This window comes from Prionailurus viverrinus, chromosome C1, assembly GCF_022837055.1.
Source record: "Prionailurus viverrinus isolate Anna chromosome C1, UM_Priviv_1.0, whole genome shotgun sequence".
NCBI lineage: Eukaryota > Metazoa > Chordata > Mammalia > Carnivora > Felidae > Prionailurus > Prionailurus viverrinus.
In genome coordinates, this window is record NC_062568.1 from 170,562,299 (window position 1) to 170,585,228 (window position 22,930).

Consider the following 22,930-nt stretch of genomic DNA (forward strand, 5'->3'; position numbering starts at 1 on the left):
ATTCAGTCTCGAATTCTCAGTCCCGGGCGGGGAGGGTGGGGTGTGGCAACACTGAGGTAGGAGGTGGGCATCCTGCGGGGGTGGGGGGAAGTGCCTGGGAGGTTTAGAGTCGGTCAGGGCGGGGGCCGGTGGGGGAGTATGCAGGGCACCAGCCCAGGTGGGGTGCTAGGCCCGTGACTTACCCTGGGCGCGTGCGGGCCCAGGCTCAGACATGCTGACCACGTGGCAGGTGGGACACAGATTGTCTGGAAGGAGGCCAGGGTGGGGAGAACGACGTCTGTTCACCCCCAGGAGGCATTTGTTGAGGCAGATGTACCAGGTAAATGCCCGAATAGCAGCATTTAAGAAGAAAAGTGCCTCCAGTCCCTGCATTGGGCGGACCCACCTCCTCTTCGGTGGCACCCAGGACCCTGACCAGGCCCAAAACACCCCTGCCCTCCTTCAACCTTTCGAGGGACATTTCCCAGCAGGGATTTGTGTTTATGCATTAGGTTGTGGGTCTTTATTGGTCTACTCTGTACAGCATGCAGCCTCTTGGAGAGGGCACAAACATTTGTAAAGCACCTCAGCCGCCCTGTGGGAGCTTCATAAAGCTGCCGAGTGGGTGAGGCAGGGCACCCCTCCATTCACAACGGCTGCTGTATGTTGGCCACCCACTACTGTTCTGTTCTGCAGTGTGTGCGCGAAGCGGGAGACCTTGTTCTCCCATTTTAGAGATGAGGAAACAGAAGCTCAGAGAGTTGGTCACTTGCCCAGTAAGACGTGCCTGGGAAGGTGGTATTTGAGGAGGGTCTGCGGAGGACGTGGGCAGACCGGGAGAACCCGTGGGACGAGGCTCAGAGCTCCAGGTCTCTTGCGGTGGGTACAGCCTCCTAACTCTCCACCTCCTTGTCTCCGCAGAGCGCAGCAGCCGCCCCGAGCCCCGTGCTTGGCAACATTCCCCCCAACGACGGGATGCCGGGAGGCCCCATCCCGCCAGGTTTCTTTCAGGTACGTGCTGGGCCCCCTCGGCCCTGTGCTCCTTCCACTCCTGGCCAGGCCCCGGGCGGGCGGGCGGGAGGGAGAGAGAAGTAAGTAGTAGCTCAGTTTGCCATGGTCTAAATACAGTTGCTGTGTGCTGGTTCAGACCCTTCCCATCCCTTTCTCCACCCCCTGCAAACCCTGAGGAGGGGAGAAAAGAGATGAAGAGCCGACCCCCTCTGCACGCGCCGTGTCACTTCTGCTCCAGCTTGTTTTCTTCACAACGGCTTTGCAGTCACGACACAGCCCGCCCCTGGTCGGGGAGGCGGGGGTGGGCCCCTCCCCCCCCTTTCCAAGTCCTCAGAGAGCTGTCTTTTATAACAAAAGCCTTTTTAAAAAAAAAAAAAAAACAACAAGTAAACTGTTCTTTGTTTCTGTTTTGTTGCTGCTGTCATTGTCATTGTTTACTTTGCCTGTCCAAACTACAAACCTTAGGCGTAATCTAAAAAAAAACAAAAAACCCACCATCCTGGCAGGTCTCGGAATCCTTTCCCTCTGGTTAACCACTTGATTTTTTCCGAGTGCGATCACAGGCGGCATCCCACGAGCATCTGGGCCCGCACTCCGCCCGCCAGAGGCAGGGGCAGGTCCCACGTGGAGTGAGAGCCAGGCCTTCCCCAGAATACACCTTGTGGGCCTCTGGGGGCTCCATCTTCTGTTGGGGCTGGGTGTGGCTGCCGTCCCCTCTCTGCCTCCTCCTCCTTCTATCTCTGCAGGCCTCTAGGAAGTGGGGGGTTGGTGGGAGACTCATCCCATTTTAACCAGGCTGAGGCCGGGGAATGCTGTTTTGGAGAGGTACTGGCGTGCAGGGCTGGAAGGAACTGCTTTAAGCTCTTTTTTTGTTTGTTCATTTATTTATTTTGAGAGAGAGCAAATGGGGGAGGGGCAGAGAGAGAATCCCAAGCAGGCGTCGCACTGCCAGCACAGACCCCGGTGCTGGGCTCGAACCCACCAACCGTGAGATCAAGACCTGAGAGCTAAAACCAAGCGTCGGACGCTTAACCGACTGAGCCACCCAGGCGCCCCTTGGATGAAGCTCTTGAGTGGAACATTTCATTCTTTGAAACCTGTCTGTGGCTGGATTTGAGAATCTGCCTTTGTCCCCCACCCCTTTGAAAGGCTAGCGCTTTCGGAGAAGAATATGGAAGGAGCTGTCATATAGAAAAGAAGGCCGAGATCTCTCCGTGAAGCCCAAGAATTCAAAGCTGGGAGCCCTGAGGCAAAGTCCAAGGAGACTTTTGCTTGGTGTAAGCCAGAATCTCACACCTTGTGCATCTAGCGATGGGACGCAGGCTGCTGCAAGTGGAGCCTCCTGCTATGAAGGCATCTGAGCAAAAGGGGGGACAAACCCCTCTTAGAGATGTTAAGGGGACTTTCTCCCTGGGTAGGAGACGACCTGGACAAACCACTTCTGCTTTGTAAGATTTCACATTTCGGTTGCTCTTGACCCCCGGGAGAGAAGAAGGGTTTGGACGTACTGCTCACCAGCCAGGACGGGAATCAGCGAAATTTGGGTGTTGCCCATAAAACGGCAATAGTGGGTTGTCCACCAAGATGGTGGTGAGGGAGGTGCGAGGGATGTCGGGATGGCGGTTGAGGGCTTTGGATGGTCACACATGCATCTATATACATTCCTAGCATGTTGCCCAAACTGGAGCCTTGCCCTGGGGTGGAAATTGGTACAGCCTCAGAAATGGGTGTGCAGACTCCAGGTTAGCCCAGACCAGGCATCGCCTGGGGCTTGGCTGGGGGTAAGGCATCAGGAAGAGGGGCCATACTTTGGAATGAGACGTTCAAATGCTTAGAAACCTGCGGACCCAAGAAAGAAAGAAGCCAGGTGGGCTGCTGCCCTTTCTCCAGAGGGGAAACCCAAGGGACTACAGTCATCCATGCCAAGGGACAGTCCTCTTCCTGGTCACTGCAGGCAGATGTTCTCTTCCTAGTTGGAGGTCTTTCTTACAGGTGTTCTGTTCTGCTTGGGGACCTCTTTTCCCAGGCTTACACATCCTCCCACATGATACCCTTGATACAGTGCACTTGTGACTTTCCTGTCTGGTGGACAGAACCCCAGGCGCCAGGCTCCACCTGTGTGCATGCCTGTTGAGGCTGCCTGCTGGCATCTGAGTGCCCAGTGCAGGCCACTGTGGTGGGAAGAAGTGGACAATAGCCAGCTGTATTTTTTAAATAGGCCATTGGCTTCTATTTTGGCCTGAGTCTGGGGCAAGGCAAAGTTTGCCTGATATGTGGGCAGCTCTTAACTTCCTGCTTTGGTATAATTGTCCATGGTTAAAGCCTAATTCCAGACATACTTCTTGGGCCCTCCCCTGTGACGTTCAGGGGTGTGTGGTCAGAAAGTCCAGACTGATTCCTGTCCTTATTTGGCCACTTCCAGGCACCATCAAACAGAGGTCGCTTTTGGATCCTCTCGACCGGAGGTCTTTTCTGATCCCTAATCAGGATGAGTTGGCAGGGGCTGAGGCGGGCGGAGGGACAGCATTGAGCAGGGACCTGTGTGCCCCGGACTGTCTGCTTCTGGGGTGGCTCTGGCCGGCTTTGTTCTCCCTGCCCTCAGGTGAGGGCATCATGTTTAATCGGGCAGAGGAAGATAAAGCAGACGGGCACTTCCTGGTTGTGATGCTGAAGTACTCAGGCTAGGTCACTGCTGAGGGGAAAGGGTATCTCTCTGGAAGGCAGTGGTGACTGCCCATTTCCGGAGTAGGCCAGGACGCAATGCGAATATTAGCTATTGATTGCTGGCCCTGCCCCTTGCTCATCTTGCAGGCAGCCACTCTGATATTAGAAGGGAAATCGAGATGGTATCGGGTTTTATCTGCTGCCAACAATTTGCACTTCTTCCCCTGCTTTGCCCACGGTCTGGGCAGGCAGCTCTGATGCAGGGGGGGCTTTGTCCCAAGGAGCCAGCCTGGGTTGGCTGGTCCAGCTTTGACCAGATCCTGTCCCAAGGTGGCCAGCCCAGTTTTCAGATCAGGACTCTGCCCCTAGTTGGTGCTAAATATAGAAGCCCGTGGGGCCTCCGGGTAGGTGGGAGGGAGCAGCTGTCCACCCCTGTTCCAGCCCCTCCGAACACAGGGGGGCTTTCTTAGGTTGCCAGGCTGCAAGGCTACTCCAGGGGTCGGAAGGCTTGGCCATCCACATACTAGGTTCCATCTGTTTGCTTTTTCTTATTTGGTGTTGAGGTTTCTCAGGTGGACGGTGCGCTGGTCCTGTGGCACGAGATGTCTATGGTAGCAAGTTCAGGGCTGGCAGAGAGGTGGTCTGGGACCCAACCTGACCATACCTCACAGTATTGGGGACTGTTTTGGTTTTCTTCGGGTTATGGAAGAACTTACCGAGGGTGTTCTGGTTCTGTGCTTTCCTTGTAAAAAGACGGCCTTGATCTTGGTATCGTGAGCGTCTGGCATGCCCTAGGGACCCAGGAGATGTTTGAACTGAGTTTATTTCTGTTGCTCATGTTACCAGCAGTGGAGCCCAGCCAGCCCTAAAGGTCTAGATCCTCATTCTGACCAGGCTTGGAGTGTCCAGAGGTGGTATTCTGCAGTGGGGAAGGATACAAAGGACTGTTGTCTCAGGACACCTGTTCTGGTCCCCCACTTGTCCACATACTTGCTGAGTGACGTTGGGCGAGGTGCTCCCCGTCTCTGGGCCCCAGTTTCCTCACTAGTAGATGAAGCTGGGTGGACCAGATGGTCTCTGAGGGCCTTTCCAACTTGGATTTTCTGCTTTGGATCCAGATGGATTTTACATAATCAAGCAGTGGCATTTTTTTTTTTTTTTTTTTCCATGCAGCTTAAGTCAGTTGGTCTTCACATCTGGCAGACTCGGCTTGGTTTGGCCAGGCCTGCTGGTCTGGGTGGGCCCCCAGCTCCTTGGCCCTAAGGTGGTTCTAAGGGAGGTACCGTCCAATGAGGATTTCTAGGTCCAGAGCTGGGGAGTTGCAGGAGGGCAGGGGTCATGAAGACGGGAGCATTGAGTACAGGCTGTTTTTGTTCTTGTTTTGTTTTAAATTCCAGTGATTGTTTTCAGTTATGTAGTGTTTTTAGACATCCAGCTTACTTTCATTTTGATCGTAGCCTTTCTGCAGAGGGGGCAGGGCTAATTGGGAAAGTGAGACTCGGAAAGGTGAATGACTTCCCCAGAGTTCTCAGCTGTGGGCTACAATCAGGGTCTAAACCTGGGCTTGCTGCTTCCAGATCCTGGTGTTCTTCCACGGCAGTCAGATACATGTCTGATTGCCTACAGGAAGAAGAGACAATAGAGACCAAGGAAAAGGAGGGAAATGATGGAGGGAGAAAGAGAAACTCTAGCCATCTTGTCTCAAAAGCAGGCAATGTTTCTATTCAGACAGCAGCTCTGACTGGTTAGTGGTGTCTTGCTGGAACACGGTGCTGGGAATGATGCAGAAGCCACGTCCAGGCTCAACAGATACCGACTGGCAATGTCTGCCATGAACATGGGGATGTAAGTGGTAGTACATGACCCGTGTATTTGCCATCCGTGATCTAGTCCAGGCTTTACTTCATAGGTACAGGATGGAGGCTCAGAGGCAGGCGGGACTGTGGTTAGCGATAGTGGTCAGCCACCTCTGAGGGCAGGGGGCTGGACTCTAGGCCAGAACTGACCAGTCATAGTCTGCCCCCAGAAGCACCCAACCTACCAGAGAGACTGACGGGTAAACCCATGCCCTATAGCAAGGAATGGAGAGACCAGCCTGCTCAAGAGCTTCCTGGAGGCAGTACGGTCTGGGACGGTGTGTAGAGTGAGGTGGATGATAGGTAGGTGCTCACTAGGAGAGGGGGACTGGAGAGTTTTCTGGCAGTGTTTCATGGACCTTTTTAGAGACTGTGGGCTCCATCTGGGGGTAGTGGGAGCCACTGGAGCAACCCTGGTCTGGATAATACCTTGGCCAGGTCTGTGTTCTAGAACAGTTAACTCTGTACTGCTCTGTCAGCTCTGTAGGGGCAGGAACTTGGGGGTTGACCACATTAATGATGGAGACTGGTATTGTAGAGACCCAACAGAGGTCAAAGGGCTAAAGACCGAGCCTTCTCTGGACAAGACAGTCCTGGGGGAGCCAGTTCCCTTTGCCAAAAGCACAGCCTGTTCTGTTCTGAGCATCCCCAGATACTTTCCATTGTAGTGGGGGCACAGTAGGGGTTGACATGTTCCCCCCCCCCCCCCCCCATTCTAAGGCGTTCTTAATTCCTGCCAGCTGAGTCCACTCACCTCTGAGGTCTATCTCCAGAGAACCCTCCCCATCAGTTGTGGGTGGGGGTAGGGGAGGAGAAGCTCCCCTAGTGTATAGCTCAGAAGCCTAAGAAATGATCCAAAAATAAGAGGAAGAAACAGATACACGTGACCTTGGACCTTTCCTGTTGAGACTATAGGAGCGCTTCTCTCCTCATTTCCTGCAGAAGTAGCTGGGGTTTCTCTGGGAGAGAAGCAGCCTCAGGAGGGCTCTGACAAGTGACTCCAAGTATCTGAAGTTTAGCCATATAGAAGATTCTCAGACCTGGGGCACCTGGCTGGCTCAGTTGGAAGAGCATGCAACTCTTGATCTCGAGGTTGTGAGTTCGAGTCCCACATTGGATGTAGAGATTACTTAAATGAATAAATCTTAGAACAAGAAGAAGATGCTCAGATCTGCCTCTGCAACGCTTCAGCCCTTAGATCTCAGGTCCTTCAGAGGAAAGAAGAGGGAGGCCAATTTGAATCTTTGTGTGGAAGACCGTTTTACCACCTGCCAATTTAACAAAGTAGTGAGCTCCTTGGCACTGGTGGTAACCAAGTAGAGACTCAGTGCTCAGTAGAGAGCCCTGGGGACTGAACGCCTTGGGCTGGGCTGGTGTGTTTCCAGGGAGGATCAAAGCCCAGTAAATGAGAGCAGGCTGGCAGCAGGAGCTCAGGCAGTTCCCAAGAGCTGGGCCGAGTGCTGTCCATTTCCTGCCTTCCTCTCCGGCGGGAAGCAGGCGGCAGCACAGTGAGCTGACATTCCTTGCCAGAAAGCTGCAGCAGCAGGAAAGACCTCTCTGCTGACTAGGGCCAGGGCGGGACTAGGGGAGGCTTGGAAAGAAAGAAACCACCCTGTTTGTGTGGTTTTCAAAGCTTGCTGCACAGGAGGGCTCGATGGGTGGGGGTTTAGATCGCCATTTGATGGATGGTGAATCTGAGGCCGGGACCTAAACCGTGTAAGTCTTGGCAGACTTGCTGATCATCCTTTAGCCCATTGGCCAGACGTGGTCTCTAAGGGCACAGTGACCTCGCAGTCACCCACCCTTGGTGAGCATTGCGGACGAAAGAGGCAGCCGTGGACCTGCCCTCAAGGGGCTCGCAGTCTGGTGGAGGCAGGGAGTGATTACACTGAGGCTTCAGTGCCACGAGGGCAGGTGAAGGAGCAGCTGGCCTAGCCTGGGGTCCATCTGGGAAATTTCCCCTGAGGGGCTGACATAGGAGGCCTGAGCAGGAGGCAGTTGCCAGTGAGGGGGTGGGGCGGTGTGCCAGGACATGAGTATGAAAGGGCAAGTTTGGAAACGCAGGAGACCTGGATAGACGCTCAAAGGACTGTTAACTTAAAGACAGAGGAGCCATGGAAGATTCCTAAGAAGGGGAGTGGCCCGGTTCTAGGAAGACCCCTCAGTGGCCTGGAGCGGCTGTGCTTGTGGCAAGTTGGCCATTGTGGAAGTGTGGAGTCCAGGCAGTGGTCCCCTGGGGGTTGGCCAGGGCCTGGGCTGGAGTGGTGACTGAGTGCAGTGCCGAGCACCTCCCTGGCCTGAACCAACAGCCCCTTGGATATGGGTGTGGGGAGGAAGCAGAGCTGGGAGGATGCCGTGGGTCCTGGCCTACCTTGGCCTGAGGTAGCGAGAGGCTGTCAGCCAGCCGCCTCCTATCAGACCCTTCACTTTAGAAGGCAGGGGCCCCACACATGGTCCTGTGGCTGCCCCTTTGCCCCTTGAGGCTCCCAGCCAGTGTTTTCAGGTCCTAAAATGGAACTATCTTGACCCCCTCTTGTAGTTGTCGGTAGAAGGCTCTCTAGATGAGAAAAGTGGTCCCCTTATGTGATTCCATTTGGCCCTTTGAGGTAGGCTTGACAGCTAACAGCATTCCCACTCTGGATGAAGAAACCAAGGCCCAGGTTGGCCAGAGTTGCTCAGGGAAGACAGGCCTGGACCAGGTGGTAGGCTCTAGAGTTTTGAATGAGCACTCAGTCCACTGGGGAGCAAATCCCCTCCCTTTCTGGACCCCATTCTCTGGCCTCGGCCCTTGTCACGTCTGCATTGCTGTGGGCCAGAGGGGGTCAGAGGGGGTCTGATAGATGCGCTGGTCTGTGGGAGAGGAGGACAGAGATGCTGTGTCAGGGGTGAGTGCACCAGTTCCTGCCGGGGACAGAAGCACCCCCTCCGCCCCGCCCCTCACCCTGTTGTCTGCCTCCAGACTGACAGAAGGCAGGGTCACTCCCGCTGAGAAGGATTAGAGAGGAGGCGGGGCACCCCAACTGCTGGGCCCTGAGCTGCTCCCTCCCCAGCCCCACCTGTTCCAAGCCAACTTGGTGCGCTATGCAGCAAGAGCACCACTCCTCTGACTCCTGTGAAGAAGCTAGAAGCTAGCTTTAAGCCTGAAGACCCCTGCCCTGGCTGTTGGACGCCCTGATTTGAGTCCGACCGTGTTGCCGAACGGCTGTGTGTCCTTGGGGAACCATCCTCCCCTCTCTGGGCCATACGTGCTTTAGAGGACTTCATAAACCCCTGGCTGCTCAGAAACTCTGTCACCTGGGCTGTCCCCCTCTCCCCACCGTGGACCCACACACAGGCCTCCCTGCATAATTGCCTGGCCTGGGTGGAAAGGCCAGGGCAGGAGAGGAGGAAAAAAACCTTTTCTTGCCAACACCACCTCCACAAAGGTCAGGCTGTGCTCCCGCCCCGCCCGGCAGCCAGCTTGGTGCCTAACGTCTGCCCGGCGGCAGATGACCGCGCCGGGGATCCTAGCAACCGCGGACAAAAGGTTACTCCTGACGTGCCAGGCTGCCGGTCCCCTCGCCCTCCCTTCGGAAAGGGAAAGCAAAGTTGCGGCCTTGACTGGCGCGTGTGCCTCTGTGCACGCGGGCGGGCATGTTTGTGTCTGCACACTCGAGCCTCCTCTCCGCCCCTCCGAAAAACGTGAACTCCGCATGTCGCGCCGTAACTCTTCGCTGATGAAATGGAAAGTTGAACATAAATCAATGTCTGCCGCCCTGTTAGCTATGCATCAGCAGTCAGTGCCTGGGAGATTTGCTCAGTAACAAAGCACCCAGCCGCTCCGCAGGCCTCGACCGCCCCCTAACGCGGAGCCGGCCCCACGCCGCCGCCGGGGAGCTCAGCTGCTGGCCGCCTCTGCCTCCCCACCAGGGACCGCCCCCAGCCCCAGGTCTCTGCTCCCTTTCTGGGGAGAGGAGGGGGGCGCGTCTTCCGGAAGGACCCTTGGACCTAGGAGACCCGGACTAGTTCTTGCTGCTGCTCCTTACGCTCCCCCCAGGAGGACCCCAGCGTGTCCCCTCCCTCTGGGCCTCTCCTGAGTTGTAAGCCTACTCGCATCTCTGACTTTTGTGGATTCCCATCCTCAAGGATTGGTGTTCCAGTAGCCTCCTTCACCTCTCGTGTATTAAAAAGCTTGGGCTGGTTTATCCTTTTTCGCCTTTCTGCCTGGGTTTTTACTTTGGGTTTCTTTTAGAACTGGCTTTCTCCCTCCTGGGTTTGAGAGCTGCCGTGCCATGTTGTCCCCTGTCCCAGCACCAGGGTCACGTCTGTTCCCTCCCTCCCCCTGTCACCCCTGCCAAGATCCTCCCGCCTGTCATGGGGGTGGAGGAGCCCCCTGTGTTTCTGTTTTGTTTCTTCATAGTTGGCTGAGGGGGTAGACCCTCCCGTGTTTCTGCTTCCACCTTCCTCCTGTGCAAATCGTGCTGAGGTTTTTTCCCTTAAAAAAAAAAAAAAAGGTCAAATTCCTCAGCCCTTGTAGCAGAAAAGGTTGGAGGAAGAGAATTCCAGTGGAATCCTATAATAACACGCCTTGGTATTATGTGGCTCAGGATAGACCCCCCCCCCCCCCCCCCCCGAATGAGATCATACCACTCTGAAAGGAAACTGCCCAATGGGGAGTCTGGGCTGGGCCAGCGGGCTGGACTGGAGTCTGAGGACTTTCTCGCATCTCCCTGAGTGTTCCAAGAGTCGGGATATAGCAGGAGATCCACAGTGTGGGTTTTGAGTTCATGTCCTGTTTTCTGCCTAAATGAACTCCGCAGCCGACCTCTCGCAGACAAGTGCCCTCCCCCAGATGAAGGCCTTGGGATAAACAAAACCCCCGGGCCAGGCCCACCTGTCATTCAGCAAGCCCCCTATCTCTTGCTAATACCAAAATGGTGGCGTCACACTTGGTAAGAGTATGGTTAGGAAGCCGCAGCTTTTCCATGAAGTGTCAGCATCACAGTGTGCAGTGGCTGTGACCAGGGGCTTTGGAACAAGACAGCCCCCCTGTCACTTCCTGACCACGTCTTCTGGGGAGCTTACCTGACCTCTCCGGGCACTGGTGTCCTCAGCTGTGCTGAGGAGCAGTCATTCAGCAAATCACAAGGCCTCCTTTTTGGAGCTCTGGTAAGGATTTGGCTATACGGAGAAATGTGTCCGTGTTCAGTGATGGTTTCTCACTGCCATTGAAACATTACCCATTGGCTTTAGGATCTGGCTTGACCAGTAGTCAGAAGCCTAGCACCTGGGCCCCTGGAAGCTCATCTGTCATCCCTCCCTCACCCTCTCTGAAGGTGTTCCATCCTTCCTGGAGGCCCTGAGGTCACGCAGCCTGGGTTGCCTTGAGAAAGTCCGCTAACCTGTCTGAACCTCATTGCTTCGTCTGCCAGTTGGGGGTGAAGATAGCCCCAGACTCTCGGGCACTTGTGAGGATGGCGTGAAATGAACCTGTGGAGCCCTGCCTGGTGCCTGGTGTGGGTAAATACTCAGGAATCTTCCTTGTGGATATGTGTAGGTCTGTCCTGGGGCTGTTCTTTTCTCAGAGGTAAGGGTCAGGGTAGGGCTAGGGCCACCGTGAGTGTTCTTCCAAGAAGGGAGTGTTAGGGGCTCAGCACAGCCTTGGGGGCAATGATGTGTGGGAGAGGCTCTGGGTGTTTTCGAGATTGATTGGCTTTTTAGTACTTAACCCTTCAGTTAGACTGACGTACCTGTTACCTACTAAGCACCAGGCCCTGCTTGGCCCTTTAATGTGCTACCTTACTTAGTTCTGCCCACCTGGCCTAACTCCTTGTTCCCTGGTCTACCCGCTGGGAGTTTACAGGGGAGGTAGAGGCAAGGAAGCAGGTTGTATGTTCAGGAGCTTCTGATTCTGTTCCTGCCAGGCTCAGCAATATGGACTCCTTTCACTGTGAGTTAATGTCAGCTCTCCCGCCCGGGAGGCTGGGTCTTTGCTGGTTATCCTGAGTTCTGTTACTAGTGGACCTCACCTGGGTAAATTTGAGTTTCAGCTCCCCGCCGATAAAACAGGAACAGCTTCCACCCGCTTTACCAGCTACGCGTTTGGCAATGTGGCCGGAATGAAAGGCAGATCAGAAATCCGCGCAAGGCCTCCTTCCTAGGGGCTGGCATTCAATCATCTGTTCCTTCAGTACACATTGAGTGACAGGTTTCTGCCTGGCCCTGCAGAACCTGACTGCAGATGTTCATAGTATGGGGCCGACCCCAGCCTGGGCTAACTGCAGGCCAGTGGGCGGCTCTCCTTCAGCAAGTGCACTTCCTGTCTATGGTGTCCTTACATTGAGGAAATCAAGTCCAGGTTCTGGGTATGCCAATCACAGGTCTTTGTGATCTGACCCCTGCTACCTTCACACCATTATTAGACCAGCTGTTGATCCCCAGGGCAAGGGCCAGAGCTATTGCTCTCACACACGACTTTTTCCCCTCCAGCATGTCTCTGTGGCCTCTTCTACAGACTGCAGAATCCTCCCCTCCCCTTGTTGCATGAAGGCTCTTCAATTTTGGGTCATTTCATTCAAGAAGACTTTGACAGAGTCTTGCCCTGTCCTTGTCCCAAGGTCAAAAAAGATATGCCCAAAATGTGGATCTGATTAAGTGCGTCTTCCTCAGAATAATTATAGCATCTGGTCCCAGGAAACTTACTCTGAAGTTGTGGAAAAGGCGCTAAGTGTTTGGAGACTTGCAGTTTGTTCTGGGGCAATGGCTTTACCTTTCTCGGTCTCCATCTGCCCATCTGTGATATGCACCAATGTTAGAAGGGGCGGACGTGGGAGGTGTGCTGGAAAGCAGAAGATATAAGGGACCACTTCAAGGGCCACACGACTTCTGCAGAGTATGCTGAAGAGCTCTCGACATCAGGCAGAGGGAGTGCGTGAGGGTCATGCCTCTAGCCTGAAACTGTTAGAACACAAGGAGGCCGCTCCCTGGGTTTGGGGTAATAGGACAGCTTAGTCAAAGAAAGAGGGGGAGCTCTTGAAGTATTCCTGGAGGTGGGGAAGATCCTGACAGCTTTTTGTTACCAGCAGCCTCCCTTTGGTGAGGGCCAGTTCCTGGCACCAGACTAAGTACTTGACTCTCAGTATCTCAGTCCTGCAGCTCTCTGGGAGGAGGTGGGGTGTCCCATTTTACAGGTGAGGTTAAGCAAGTAGTGGGGTGGAGGAGACTGCAGACGGTGCTCCTGGCCCATGAATCTGGGGTTCTTCCAACAGCGCTTAGCCCCCTCCCTCCCCAGCTGCCCCTGTGCTTTTGCTGAGGTGAGCCAGTTGCATAACCCACTGCCCGGGTGACCGCAGGCAGGCTTCCTAAACCCATTTCTCCCCAGAGTCCTGGTTCTTCCCCTGCCCCATCTGTTGCTTCTCCTTGGCTGAGGAAGGAAGATGAAATCTTGGGCCATTCCCCAAGCTGTTCCCTTCCCTCCCAGTCATCCAGGGAGCTGCAAACCAAAGGGAGAACCTTGGCCAACTTCTTTTTCCTCTTGTGGTCCGTGGACAATAGGGGTTGAATTCTGGCATTCTGGACTTGTGCCTTCCAGAGCCCTGTGTCTCCTCTTCCTAGTTGGATATGATGAAATCTTTACTTTTTGGATTGTCTGTCAGGGCGTGAAGGGGTAGGAGAGGAAGGCTGTATCCATGCATGTGTCTGGAGAGCTTAAAGTAGAGCAGGAATTCTCCGGGTGGATGAGGCAGTGCCTTTTTAATATGCACCTCGCCTTCAGTGTGCCGTTGTGATTAACAGCGGAGCCTGAGCGCTGGTGAGAGGCGGTGTGGAGGCTGGCGGGCAGGAGTAGGATGTGTCTCTGCAGCACTATCCATTCTCAGAGCAAAAGGCAATCTTTTGATGGGGTGGGGTGGGGGGGATTTTGTTCTCTTGGCAAGGTAGGTGTTCCTAGGGATTGGTGTGGTTCTGGATCCTGAGTCAGTCTCTTACCCATTTATGCAGAGTCGGTCTCTACGGCAGTGAGTATATGTCAGGGAGGGAGAGGTTTGCTGTCTGGATCCTGACCAGAAACCCACATGGCTAGGACTGGGTATTGGAAGCCTTCCCCTGGGCCCCAGCTCCTTTGCCAGCACTAAAGAGGGCTAGCTGTTCAGGACTGGAGTATGGCTTAGTGGGAGAGCAGGTGCATACTCCATGTGTGGTCAGAGAGAGATGGGAACCAGCACCCCAGACAGCTATGGACTTGGTGTCCCGAGAAGTCTTAATTTCTAAGTTGAGAGACACCATAGAAACATCTCTGGAAAGGAAAGGAAGGGAAAGGGTGTATAATTTCCAACACTTAGGCACGAGCTGCTAAAGGTTAATGACCCCACTTCTCAGCCTGGAGCGCCCAGCCCCAGGTCTCCCCATCTTGTGCATAAGGCCCTCTAGCACCGTGCCCACACGACCTGTAGAGCACAGGTGCCAGTCTCTCAGCCCAGAAGCCCCTCTGTGCCTTTTCTGCCAGAGGACACCTGATCATCTTTCCAGGTCTTGCCTAAATGTGATTATTCTGTAATTGCTGCCCTCTTGCTCTCTAGCGTGCCTGGTACCTTGTCTCTGTTGGGGTGCTGCTGTGGTAATAGTTAAACTCTGGTCTCTCCAACAGCCTGGGACTCTTTTGGGGAGGCCTGAAGTACTATTCAAGCATCTCTGGTGCTTAGTGCCTCCTTGGCCCAGGGTGCTGGAACCCAGTGGCTGGATCATTGCCAAGGTGGACTGGGTTTTGCACATATGTTCTGGGTATCATTGCTTTTCCCTGTGTCCCTATAAAGGGTGCCTGGTTATATGGACACAGGCACGTACAAAGAATCTCTAGCAGGGAGACCGCAAACGTTTAGCAGCCGGCGGCAAAGTCACCTCTCTTAAACCTACCCCATCCCAACCACAGCCATTCAAGGTAGAGCCCTTCCTCGAGATGACCCTAGAGAACTTCACGGCCCAGGAGAGAGTCAAACAGTGTGGACCTGCTGAAAGAAGTCAGGGCTGGAATGGAGCCCCCAGGATGGTCTGTGCTGGCATTCGAGGGATGAATTTGTTCCCCAGCATTGTGGCGAGAACGAAACTGGGGAGATGAGCAGCAAGGAGGTACTCTAGGACCAGCCAGCTGGATGTGAATGCTGGTTAATTGTGTTACAACGATGAAAGATCAAGAAAACCAGGGCTCAGAGATTGGCCACGTGGCATTTTGATGGGAGAACCAGAACTCGGGTTCACTGACCCGTGGTCTAGTGCTCATTCTGTTCATCCTCAGTGGGAAAAACTGTGGCTGTGATAAATAATACTGTAATGTCATTGGACTTCACTTTCCTTACTGTAAATGGGGTTGATTTTTGCTTCACTTATTTTATTAGAGAAATATAAGGTTAAAAAATTAGAAAGTAGATAACAGTACTATTTTATTTCACCTTGAGAATTTCAAAAAGACCCCAGTTTTTTCCCTCTTCAGCCTTGAAAACCATTACCTATCGCAGGGGTCAGCAAGCATTTTCTCTGAAGGACCAGACAGTACATCTTTTAGGCTCTGTGGGCCATCTGGTCTCTGTCACAACTCTGCCATCAAAGCATGACAGCAGCTCTGGACAGTAGACAAGTGGGCATGGCTGTGTTCCGATAAAACTTTATTTACACAAACAGGCAGCAGGCCCTATTTGGCCCCGAGCCATAGTTTGCCTGCGCCTACTCTAGCTGAACATGGTGGCCGTGCTCTTGGGGTTCTGGCACTCCAGCCTCCGCTTTGGGCATGCAGCGTGGTGCAGGGCACCCAGCCTGGACCTGGGACCAGTGAGATGGGGCTCAGTCTTCCTGTCTATGCATAGGGCTGGGGGAAGAGCCTGGTGGGGGGCAGTATGTGCCGGAACTCTGCGTTAGGTCGTGGACCCGCCTCTACTTTCATTTGCCACGTTTCCTCCTTTTGTTTTGAAAACCGTCGCCTGCTGATTCTGCGTCTCTGTCTCTGTGAGGCAAGCGTGTGTGCCTCATGCCTCTTGAGAAGAACATACGCCGAGCACCTCCTGTGAGCGTCTTGGCACCAGATTCACAAGTGTGCGGACCTCTCGCCCTTGCTGTCTGCCCGGCACTGTCTCGGTTCCTCGGAAAGGGGGGGGAGAAGGGGAGGTCAGCTGGGGCCTTTGCTCAGACAGAAATCAATGAGTCTTCCGCTGATCTCTGCACAGAATGGACCTCGGTGGCCGTGTAGATTGCTGATGGTATGCAGAGGTGACCCCAAGGGGGAAACGCTGTGTACCGTCTTGCACCTTCTGACTGGTAACTTCCCCACCATCCTGGGAAGATGGGCTGTTGTCACTCGACCTCTCTGGCAAAACCCATTCTCCTTGTCAGGTGCCCATGGAGAGTCACGACTGTTACAGGCTGATCTCCTAGGTGGCCGTGGCCAGCAGCCCCTGACTTGGAGCTCTCCTGGGGTCATGCCATTGGGTATGGCCCAGCTCAGCCCCCGGAGGACCTGCTGTGTGTGTCCCAGGCTTGCGTCCCAGGCTCATGTTGGGTGGGCGTACGGATGGCCCAGGCTTCCTCCGCCCTCGGAGAGTTGGTAATTTCAGCTCCAACTCTGGCCTATACCTCCCACATACACACACATAGAGAAGCCCTGGAGAGGACAGATAGAAGCAAGGATAGGAAAGCCACTGTGTGAGCCATTGCCAACTTTGTTCCCATGGGTCAAGGTAAAGAAACAACTTTTCCTCCAATGAGGCGCATGTTAAAAGGGAGGGGTGGTTAAAACTCTCCCTCCTTCACCTAGCCAGGTGGTCAACTTCGCGCTCCAGGGACCAGGCAGACCACGTTGACGGATGTCGGGTGTCAGTGGCACTCGGGCACACCTTGGCCCTCTCCCCAGAATGGGCTAACAGTGTTTTCCGTCAGCATTTGTGTCCAAGGAGCAAATTGGATTGTCTGCCGCATGCCTTTTACCATGTGTATAATTAATGTAATTTTATATTCACTCAATTAAAGTGACACACCCAACAGGCAGATTACACAGGCCCCTAGTAATGCCGGTCGTCTGTCTCTGCTGCCAGTAGATGAAACCCATCCCCTCAGCCTTGCCAACCCAGGGGCCAGTGGCCCCATGAGTCAGGGAAGGTGTGCAGTGTTTTGTCTCTGAGCCACCTAAAACGTCAAGTCCCCTTCCCCAAAGGCCTTCTGTTGAGACAGAAAGCAAATTTAGCCAGCGGTAACCACGTAGCATTCTGCAGCTTGCAGGGTACTTGTATGGCTTCGGTATGAGGAACGTGTCACCTGAAACCCTCCCCCTTACAGATGAGCAGCCCACGGCTCGGGGATATGAGGCACGGCTCCAGCCCGAGTGCCCTGGGCTCTGGGGGCCGACACTCTGGCCACTGGCCACAGCCCGGCTTCATTCGCGCTCTCTCCCAGGCTCCCCTCTGCACCCAGAAAGCCTGGGGCTAAGTCTCAGCTCTGTTTCTCAGCAGGTCCATGATTTCTAGACAGGGAAAGGCAGCTTTGCAGAGTGTGAGGTGGCACTGGGTGAAGAAGCGGTGAGTTTTGGAAACATTAAAGTTAGCACATGGTTTTTATTACTTTTTTCCTTTAAAGACATCAGTGCAGTGTTTGTTTGCTTATTTGCCTTTTAATTTTAAAGAGCTATCTTCTCTTACCTGCAAGAGTCTTTAGCTCAGAGGGCCAACTTGGTCACCCTCTTGGTACTAACTTTTCCTCCTGGTTCCTTGAACTCAAAGGTGTTAGTTATACCCCCCGCCCCCCCCCCCGGGGGGGTGGCTGACTGTGGCTGTGGGGTCCGCCTGCTGGCCCAGCCTCGCTGCCCCATTTGGGCCTTGCCCAGGATGTCCACGTGGGGTGGATTGAGCAGCCTGTGCAGCGTCTGCAGAAAAAACAGGGTCTGAAGAGGATGGAGCCGTGTTTCGGGGGTGCACCTTGACAGGGCTGAGGAGGGTGCTCCCGGCAGAGAGGGTCTAGCTCGCACTTTCCCCGGACGCGGGCAGCGAGTGGCCACCGGAGCATGTGGTGCGGGACCACGGAAGACTGAGGACCTTGTGCGTGCCTGGCGCTGTCCGCTGCACCACCCCACTGCAATTCCCCTTGTCGTCCTCGTGAGGAAACTGGACTCACAGCGTGCCCTGCGGGGGCTGGGATCAGATGCCAGGTCCATGCAACCTGAAGCTTTCCTCCATCGTGCAACAAGCCCTTCGATCTCTCGTGGATGACTTCAGGTGAAGTCCAGGGACTCCACCTGGAAGTGACCGGGAGGCATAGGTGGCTCCTGTTGATGCTTCTGAAATGCCTTTCTGCAGAGACCTTGGGTCGGCTGTGCTGTGGGAATGTTCTGCTCCCCACGACGTCCGTGATGGCAAAGGCTCTTCCACGGAACTGGCGGCATCCAGAGTTTAAGTGAAATGGCCCAGCGTTTGCTTCGATCACACCTGCGGCAGAGCCTCCCCACGCCCTCCCCGCAGTGGCTCTTAGAGGCTGCTGTGCGTACCACCACCCAACGCTGGCATTGCAGGAAGAATGAAAAGGAAGTGCAAGAGTTCTGTATCTCCGGTCAGAGATCCCGGGAACGTCTGAGACACAGTGGCGAGTCCATTAATAGGGTCTGGGGCAGGATGAAGGCCCAGGCGGGAAGTGGGTACGTTTGCCGCTTCCTTTTCCCAGATTCAGTTGCAGGGTTTCCCGAGTTGGGGGTCTCTCCCAGGTGCAGGCCTCCTTGCTGTACCCCCATGGTAGGGGCAGAGCACTGCAGTGGAAAGAGCGCTGACCGGTCAGGGGGCCCCAGTTCTCATACCAGCTGCCTGTTGGCCCACGTTCTACGGCCACTCTGGGCCTCAGTTTACTTGCCCCCTTCTCTTGGAGCCCAAGGCATTTTAACTGACACTCGAGCCCATTTGTCACTATGTCTTCATAACTTCTTGCCAGCTAGCGTGGGAGCTTCTAGGGCCAGATGAGTCTGATGCATCTCCGTGACCCACCCCCAGGAAATGGGGCTGGCCGGACGCCTGAGGTCAGCATCCAGAATACGTGTGTGTGGGTGAACGTGACTGCATGCGCCGACACATCCTTCAGCCTCGAGGATTTGTTCTTCCCTGGTCTTTGTGCTCCACGTGTGACACGGAGGCACCACTTCCGAGCTCCTTAGGATGGTGGGCAAGCTCAGACCCCCTGGAGCTCTGGAATCAGCCTCTGCTGCTGGTTCCACCGCCGAACAGCTTTGCAAGTGGCTTCACCCTTTTGAGGTGTAAGTGGAGCCACTGATGGCCTTTCCTGTGAGGGGTCCAGGGTTACCTGAGCTAATACAGGTGAAGGCCAGCTCCCCCACGCGGCCTTGTGTGGCTTCGATTATTCCCATTTCACCGATGAGAGAAGTGCAGTCAGTGGCAGAGTCATGATTTGAACCGGGTTCTTTCAAACCCTGTTTGTTTACCTCCAGTGGACAGCAACATGATCACTGTGAAGAGAGCCCTGGGCTGGGGTTAGGAGATGTGGTTTAGCCACCAGCATGGTCTTGGGCAGGTCCTGCGTCTGTGCTGGACCTCTCTTTTCTCCCCTGTAAATGTAGGACGTTGGAAGAAGTGTTGATCTGTCAGGGCCACCCAACAAACAAGTGACTGCCAGCAGGTGCGGTTCTCGCCAAGTTTCCAGTGGGACCCCCCCCCCTCCCAACTCCAGTTTAGCCTAGTACTTTGTGCACCTCAGATGTCTGCTCCTACCCACCAGCTCCAGGAAGGCCCCTGGAGCCGTCCTATGTGGGAAAACTCATCAGTATTATCAGCGTTAGGACTCCCTCCCACCTTGATCCTTTCCACCTGCCTGCCAAATCTGTTCAGAATTTGGGGAAGAGAAAAGCCAACATGTCAACAAAGATCAAGATCCTTTTTTTGGTCTGCCTTCTCTGTAGCCTTTTGACCAAGTGAGTAATGAGTTGAAAAGACCATAAAGTCCATTTTCTCTATACCTATCTGTTAGTCTCTTTTTGAGCATGCAGGATGCGAGAGAAACACCTTTTATTGGCCCACTAAACCAAAAGGCAGCAAATTCCGTACCTCTTTGTGGAGATGGGAACACGTCTGTCGTCCTCTTAACAGAAGCAAACATTTCAAACGCAGGACCTGTTCTCTGCTCCTAAGAACGTGCCAAGTGTGCGGGGTCCCTCCCTGTGCCGTTACATGCCATCTTGAGGACAGAGTCCAGACGCAGATGTAGCACGCCGAGTGGAGGTAGCAGAGACACGGAGGATGGAGCTTTGGGTAGACATAGCGGACCACTGGGAATTGGTAGACTTCTGGCTCCATGGAAGAAAAGCTTTCTGTCTCGTAGAGCTCCCAGTAGTGCTGGGGGCCATGCAGTGCGGGGAAATACACAAGCAGAGCCTGGTCAACACCCCACCCCCCCTGGGGTGGGAGAGGAGCTCCGTGCCCTGGGGACGTGAACGCTGAGCATCTGTGTCCGTCTTGAGATCATGGTGGGGTTTTCTGTTTGGGTAACTGGCTGGCCTGGGTGAGGGTTCTTTTGTCCTCAGTATTCCAGAGCCTGGGTCCAGGTCACAGGGGAGACTTCTGAGATGCTGCTCCCTCCCTAGCTTAACAGCCTACTACTCCCCGCCTCTCCCCGCTGGCCAGAGAAGTTGCTGGGGCCTCAGTAAACCAGCCACATTCCCGGCTCTTAATACTCACTGGCCGTTTGTCTTGAGGCACCTGCTTTGAGGCAAACCTATGCCACATCCGCTCATTCGGGGACCAGTCACCAGAGTCCATCCAGAAGCTTCTGAGGGAGGTAGGGAGGTGAAACACACATACCAGCCTGCCCTGTGAACCTCTGGGGGCCCGAGCAGCCATAATCCATGGCCAAGAGATGGCTTAGAATGGCCCTCCAAGAGCCAGTTTCAAGAATTGGCCCTCAGCAAGGACTGCCATCGATTGAGGCCCCCTGTGGGTGTCACACACTCTTTGGTGCTTTGCATACATTTTCGGCAACCTGTCATCGAGTCACCCTGCTTGCCTCCCCTGGCTAACTGGGGCACAGGTGTGGGGGACCTGCCCAGAGACACACTGCTCTCTCTGAAGGACTGTATGTTACCCGTGAGGGCCATGAGGGTTGGAGGGAGGAGGCGCTCCCTTCCTGCCAAGAGCTGGGAACTGACAGAAGGCCTTTTGCCCCCTCTTGGCAACTGGACCTCACCCTTGAACCCTTCTCTTCCGTTCTTTTTATTTTTCTTTTTTTGGGGGGTTGGCTTTGAATTATCTTATTTTGTTTACATTGCACCCAAGTTTCATGGTACAAAAGACTTGCAGGTGCAAATATGTCCCGCCTTCATTAACTTCCCCTCCCTTTTTAATTTATGTGATTTCAATTTTCCTTCCCTGTACTGTTAATTAGGGGACCCTCTAATCAGTGCCATTATCACAGTGGTATTCATGTTTAGGAAAGCCGCTAAACAAATGCTTGCAAAATTGCTAAATGGCTAATTAATGTCTGTTAATTAAGAAAATTGCTCATGGTAACAAACCATGCCGTTGCTGGCAGCCGCTAGAAAGACACACACTTGTTGAAATTAGTAGCGTGGCAGGTAGGGGAACATCTGCTCCGCGGAGCTCTCCGGAAGTGAGCAGCCCCTCGCTTGGCCAGGAAACTCCAGGCCTGTCCTCGGTGGCGCCCCCGGGTTCCTGTGTGCCTCCTGCAGTCTTTTTCTGCACACCTCTTCTCTGCGTCCCCTGGCCCTGCTGGCTGGTACCAGCCCCTCCGCCCCTCCCCAGCCCCAGCCTGGTTTCCTGAGCGGGTGGGAGGCTGGGCAGCCTGGCTTTCAGGGAAGAGACTGTTGAAGAAAATCCTACCTGCATCTCAGAGATTCTCTCTCCCTCTCTTCTTTAATGTAAACCCCCCCCCCCCATTCCCCCTGCCGGTGTTGAATTTTTCTCAAAATATTCCGAGAGTATTGGGTGGAGAAGAGACAAGTAGGGTATGCTTCTCATCACCAGCACCAGAGTCCAGCTCTGAATGTTCTGAGCAGGCAGGAAGGAGCCTCCAAGATGAGTTTTTTGTGCTTTGTGACGGACCCGCAGGAGGAGATACATTGGACATTTATACACACACGTGTGTATAAATGTAAAAAGCAGTTCGTGAAAAATACTTGACTTTGTATACACAGAGTTGTTCGATATTTTCTATTATTTTATTCTGTTCCAGATATTTAGGAAACAATGGTTGTAACCCACTAAATTGATTTCACCACTCACTAATGGGTTGCAGCCCACAGTTTGACCAACCCCGTGGTTTAAGTGAACTCATCTCCTCATCTCTTCTGGGGGGAGTCGAGGTCAGCATAGCCCAAGGCTTCCGGGGTCAGCTCGGAACCATAGGTGGCTCACTGCCCTCTAGGCCGGAAAGCCCAGCCCCTCCACCCATCAGGGACCTCCAGCCACATCCCGCTGCTCCTCTGCCCATGTCTGCTTCAGCTCAGGGCTGCAGTGGTCAGGGTGAGCCTTGGGCCCATCAGGCTTCACATCCTGGCTCTGCTACCTACCAGTTGTGTGGCTGTGGCCAAATCCCTTCGTCCCTTGAGACCCAGTTTTCTCGTTGGTAAAAAGAAGAATGAAAGCCCCGACCTCATGGGGCCATTTCCAAGTGAAGGTGAATTAACAGTGCCCTGGTCCGTCCTGTCGTTCCCTCGTCTGTTCAGGCTCTGACTTCTCTATCTATTCTCGTGCATCCATCAGGCCCCCTTCCCTCTGTAGACTGGCCTAGGAACCTACACTCTGTCTCTGTGCCCCCCTTCCCCCCAGACCGGGAGCTCCCCCAGGGCAGGGCCTCACCGGTTCGTCCCCACTCCCTTGCACGCTTTGCAGAGGGGTCTGCTCGCTGCGCATTACTGCGCTCTCTGAGCCCGTCACAACCAGCGTATTTAACATGGCAAACTCCGCTCCATCCGTAGCCTGCGTCCGGGCCCCTGCTCCTGCGTGCTTTGACAAAGGAGCTGGGTTTTATCTTCCACCCCTGGAACACCCCCCCCCCCCCACCATGAGTGTGTTCATCGGCTTCTCTCCCTCCCGCTCGCCGCGTACACCGTGGGGCCTGCGACCTAAGCAGCCGCTCGCACCTCCCCGCCAACCAGAGCCCGCCGCCCGCACGCCCGCCGCCTGCCCTTCGTTTTGGTTTAATTTTTGTTCTTTTAAGCTTCTGCGCTTCTCCATGTGCTGTGATCTATAACCTGCCTCTGCTGTCTGGCCTCACAGGGTCCTCCGGGGTCACAGCCCTCGCCGCACGCACAGCCTCCACCTCACAATCCCAGCAGCATGATGGGACCCCACAGTCAGGTAAAAGCGCTGTGGCTCGCCCGCCCGCCGGGGGGCGCGGGGCACAAGGAGGACAGAGCCAGCAGAGGAAAAACAAAAATCAAAATGTGCTCTAGCCAT

General features: G+C 54.5%; 1 protein-coding gene across 4 annotated transcripts in view; it reads left to right on the plus strand.

The window, feature by feature from the left end:
• SSBP3 (single stranded DNA binding protein 3) overlaps positions 1-22,930 on the plus strand; it is a 164,408-nt gene that overhangs the window by 114,712 nt on the left and 26,766 nt on the right. For 2 of the 4 annotated variants that reach the window (XM_047871910.1, XM_047871912.1), the window contains 2 exons: positions 901-990; positions 22,751-22,831. In XM_047871910.1, coding sequence (XP_047727866.1) covers positions 901-990; positions 22,751-22,831 — 171 coding nt within the window. The remainder of the gene's footprint in view (positions 1-900; positions 991-22,750; positions 22,832-22,930) is intronic. The other 2 variants (XM_047871911.1, XM_047871913.1) reach the window with 1 other exon arrangement.